The sequence below is a fragment of the Procambarus clarkii genome, chromosome 52 (assembly GCF_040958095.1).
Source record: "Procambarus clarkii isolate CNS0578487 chromosome 52, FALCON_Pclarkii_2.0, whole genome shotgun sequence".
In the NCBI taxonomy this organism is placed as follows: domain Eukaryota; kingdom Metazoa; phylum Arthropoda; class Malacostraca; order Decapoda; family Cambaridae; genus Procambarus; species Procambarus clarkii.
The window spans coordinates 33,020,707-33,025,169 of NC_091201.1; the positions used below are offsets into that span (position 1 = coordinate 33,020,707).

The 4,463-nt window shown below is 45.6% G+C and overlaps 1 protein-coding gene across 1 annotated transcript; it reads left to right on the forward strand.

The window, feature by feature from the left end:
- The first annotated feature begins 957 nt into the window (after positions 1 to 957).
- On the forward strand, positions 958 to 1,377 carry LOC138352223 (keratin-associated protein 10-10-like). Its single transcript, XM_069304507.1, has one exon. It carries the CDS (start codon positions 958 to 960, stop codon positions 1,375 to 1,377), a length of 420 nt encoding a protein of 139 aa, XP_069160608.1.
- The last annotated feature ends 3,086 nt before the right edge of the window (positions 1,378 to 4,463 follow it).

Consider the following 4,463-nt stretch of genomic DNA (forward strand, 5'->3'; position numbering starts at 1 on the left):
ACAAACCCATAATGATATATAGCAAGGAGAACGTTCTCCATAATGTGTTCACGTACTGTTATACTCGGTGTGTGAAGATAACATAAGTAAGATGACGGTGGAGACGTTCTTACCATGAAGGTGACCACCATGTTGACTGCTGGGCTGAGCTGCCAGCCCGCACCTCTCTCCTGGCACGCCATGGCTCTCCTGCAAGATGGCAACGTGATTAGAATTAGAATAATTCACTGTTTCGAGGGACAGGAAGCCAGAGTGTATTCATACACATTTGGCTCTTATCGAAGTCACTCCCCCCCCCCCCACACCCTCCCCCAAGGTCGGGTTACTGACCCCGCCCAGGAAGACCCTCCACAACACGCTGACTAACTCCTCAGTACCTACCCAGTGCTAGGTGAACAGAGGCATTAGGTGAAAGGAAAAGTGCCTAACCCTTTCTGTCCCGCCCGGGATTCGAACCCGGAATTCTCGATTGTGCGTCGAGAACGAACCCGACTGTAGTGCGCCTGACAGCTGGTTGGACAGCGCTTCGGATTCGTAGTCCTGAGGTTCTTGGTTCGATCCCCGGTGGAGGCAGAGACAAATGGGCAAAATGTTTCTTTCACCCTGTTTCCCCTGTTACCTGGCAATAAATAGGTACCTGGGAGTTAGACAGCTGCTACGGGCTGAATCCTGTGGGTGTGTAACAAATAGGAGGCCTGGTCGAGGACCGGGCCGCTAAGCCCCGAAATCATTTCAAGATAAGGAGATGATTTCTAACCTAACCTAACTTAACCTTACTAGTAATAATGTTGACTATGGTGCTATTTATCTATTGGAGGAATGGTCAAGTTAACATGTACTCCACCCTCACACACCGCTGGGAGCTGGCCACGTGTGGTACTTATACACAGTGTCTAGGTCTTGCATCGTGAATGTGTAAACAATCCTCCTCTTCCTCAGGTACATTATTGTGACGATATGTTAACCAGCTTGGAGCTGTGCAGCTTGGAGCTGTGCAGCTTGGAGCTGTGCAGCTTGGAGCTGTGCAGCTTGGAGCTGTGCAGCTTGGAGCTGTGCAGCTTGGAGCTGTGCAGCTTGGAGCTGTGCAGGTTGGAGCTGTGCAGCTTGGAGCTGTGCAGCTTGGAGCTGTGCAGCTTGGAGCTGTGCAGCTTGGAGCTGTGCAGGTTGGAGCTGTGCAGCTTGGAGCTGTGCAGCTTGGAGCTGTGCAGCTTGGAGCTGTGCAGCTTGGAGCTGTGCAGCTTGGAGCTGTGCAGCTTGGAGCTGTGCAGCTTGGAGCTGTGCAGCTTGGAGCTGTGCAGCTTGGAGCTGTGCAGCTTGGAGCTGTGCAGCTTGGAGCTGTGCAGCTTGGAGCTGTGCAGCTGTGGTGTTGTGATATAATGTGTTCTCGTGCAGCCGTCCACACACACACGTGTAGTGTTACAAATAGTAAATACACAATCACACACATACAAGGAAGAAGAGTCCAACCTCTAGTTGCAATGGGGATATCTACATACATACATACATACATACATGCATACATACATACATGCATACATACATGCATGCATACATACATACATACATACATACATACATACATACATACATACATACATACATACATACATACATACATACATGCATACATACATACATACATACATACATACATACATACATACATACATACATACATACATACATACATACATATAAAGGCTATATGTACATACATACATATAAGAGTATGGGAAGACATGATTACTACCTACAAAATTCTCAGAGGAATTGACAGGGTTGAAAAGGATAAACTGTTTAACACTGGTGGTACGCGATCAAGGGGACACAGGTGGAGACTGAGTACCCAAATGAGCCACAGGGACGTTAGAACGAACTTTTTCAGTGTCAGAGTAGTTAACAGATGGAATGCATTAGGCAGTGATGTGGTGGAGGCTGACTCCATACACAGTTTCAAGTGTAGATATGATAGAGCCCAGTAGGCTCAGGAATCTGTACACCTGTTGACTGACAGTTGAGAGGCGGGACCAAAGAGCCACAGCTCAACCCCGCAAGCACAACTAGGTGAGTACATACATGCATAGATTTGTTTCCGGAATCGGCGGAGGCGGAAACAAATGGGCAGTGTTTCTTTCACCCTGATGCACCTGTTCACATAGCAGTAAACAGTTACCTGGGAGTTAGACAGCTGCTGCGGGCTATTACTTAACTTATACCGTTGATAGGTTAAGTAATAATTGTAAATAAGAAGCAATAAGATGCTTATCTTAACATACTAAGAAGGTTAGGTGAGGTCGGTGTTTTCTATGAAGCTTTTCAAGGTAAACTAAAATATTCACAATCAATTAGTATGTCACATATGCACTTATTAAATAAGCCAATATTGACTAAAAGCAAGTGCGAAAACGGGGTGGCGGCGTGTGTTAGAGAGAAATATATGTAGTAGACATAATAGAGAAAAGATAGATTGGCTAGAAAGGCGGGGTCCAAGAGCTAAATAGCTGGGTTCTGCAGACAGAAATGGTGAAATACATAAAGACCTCCTGGGAGACGCCCGGGCCGCTGGCTGTGTTAGGGAGAGCACCCCAGCACCAGCTGCTGTAACTGTGCCTGTAGCGGCCCTGGCGGCGGAGGCTGACATTACTCCAACTGGGATAGACCCAAGTCCTGCATTACGTGTTTAGTGATATTAATCATGTACGAGATTAGTGGCTGGCAAGAGGTGTGTCACAGTGAAGCGACTAGAGTGAAGCGAAGATTGACAGGTGCCATAACCCAGGGTGGATATTATCTTCCGCACGCCACCAAGGGAAGCCAGCGACACTCTTGTCTTTTCTTTGAGGTGTAGCCAACACAATTTTCAATTTCTTTCTTTATTATGCACCCCATACCCATACCGTGGGCGGTGGCAACACACAAGGGAAATTAGTGACAAGGACGTAGTTTAATTTACACTCTGCTTTAACATATAGACGAGCACAATACTGGTATAAAGAAGGTCGCTAAATCAAGTCGCATTTGACTTGCCCTAATTACCCTGGGAAACGAACCCGGGTGGAATATGGAATTGGTTACCAAATAAATATATTATATTTATATATAGTGAGTTGAGTCCATCGTAGAGTGTTACTGCAGCCGGGGCCCGACACTGTCGTGCCTGTAGACTACATACGGGACTTCACCCCCGAGGAGACCTCGTTACCGGCGGCCTCGGGGGGGGGGGGGGGGGGGGGAATAATGTCACCTGCTCTGCAAGTCATGCTCCGTGGGTCCGGGAACGTGTAATTTGATCTGCAACTCTCTCTCACTCCTTTAATGGCGAATTTATTTTTAAGTAATTTGAATATGTGGAATAATTATTTAGAAATGCATAATCGAGAGCATTCTTCAATGGCCACATCACTGTGTTGTGTATCTGACAGGCTAACAGCGAGCCAGAAGCCTGATTCACGAAGCAGTTACGCAAGCACTCACGAACCTGTACATCGTTTCTCAATCTTTGGCGGCTCTGTTTACAATTATTAAACAGTTAATGAGCTCCGAAGCACCAGGAGGCTGTTTATAACAATAACAACAGCAGTTGATTGGGGAGTGTCCATGCTAATAACTTGTTTAATAAATGTAACCAAAGCCGTCAAAGATTGAGGAAAGATGTACACGTTCGTAAGTGCTTGCGTAACTGCTACGTGAATCTGGCCCCAGAACATTTGGTGCAGCAAATTATAGGTTGGGACTCAGAGTGTAGAACTGTGTGTGAGGCGGCAGTTAGTTAGGACCAGTCTCACTGATGGGATCCTTGGCCTTCTTCCAGTTAACATTAGGGTCAGAATGGCTGTGGTGGGTATGTGGGCCTGCGGGCCGCTCCAAGCAACAGCCTGGTGGACCAAACTCTCACAAGTCAAGTCTGGCCTCGGGCCTGGCTTGGGGAGTAGAAGAACTCCCAGAACCCCATCAACCAGGTAACCAGGTATCAACCAGGTACACTGAAATCTATTCCATCGCCATCACCCTCGCTGAAATGTGTGGCAATGTCAGTAAGTACTTTGTCTCTATATTTATTACAGAAGAACTTGACATTTTGTTAAACGTGAACAAATATATGCAGATGATAATACAAAAATGTAATTCTTCAGTAGTTACCAGAGAGGAAGTTATTAAAAACTAAAAACAAATTCAGACCCAAATCTCCATGACCTGATGAAGAAGCATTTACAAGAGACTTCTAAACAAATTTAAGCGTGAGCTTAGCGAGTCATTTATGTTTAATGAATCATTAATGTCGAGCAGAGAACGGAATACCGGAAGGTTGACACCATTGGAATATGGCGTCGGTTTCTAAAATCGGGGAATTGATCACCTGCATCCAATTATCGGTCAGTTAACTTAATATGTATTATGTGAACATTGCTTTAAACAATAACAAAAAATTATATACACATTAACAAATAGATTAATAAAGGTCC

Excerpts from the sequence above, each read along its gene's own strand:
- LOC138352223 (XM_069304507.1), top strand. The coding sequence starts at position 958 with ATGTTAACCAGCTTGGAGCTGTGCAGCTTGGAGCTGTGCAGCTTGGAG.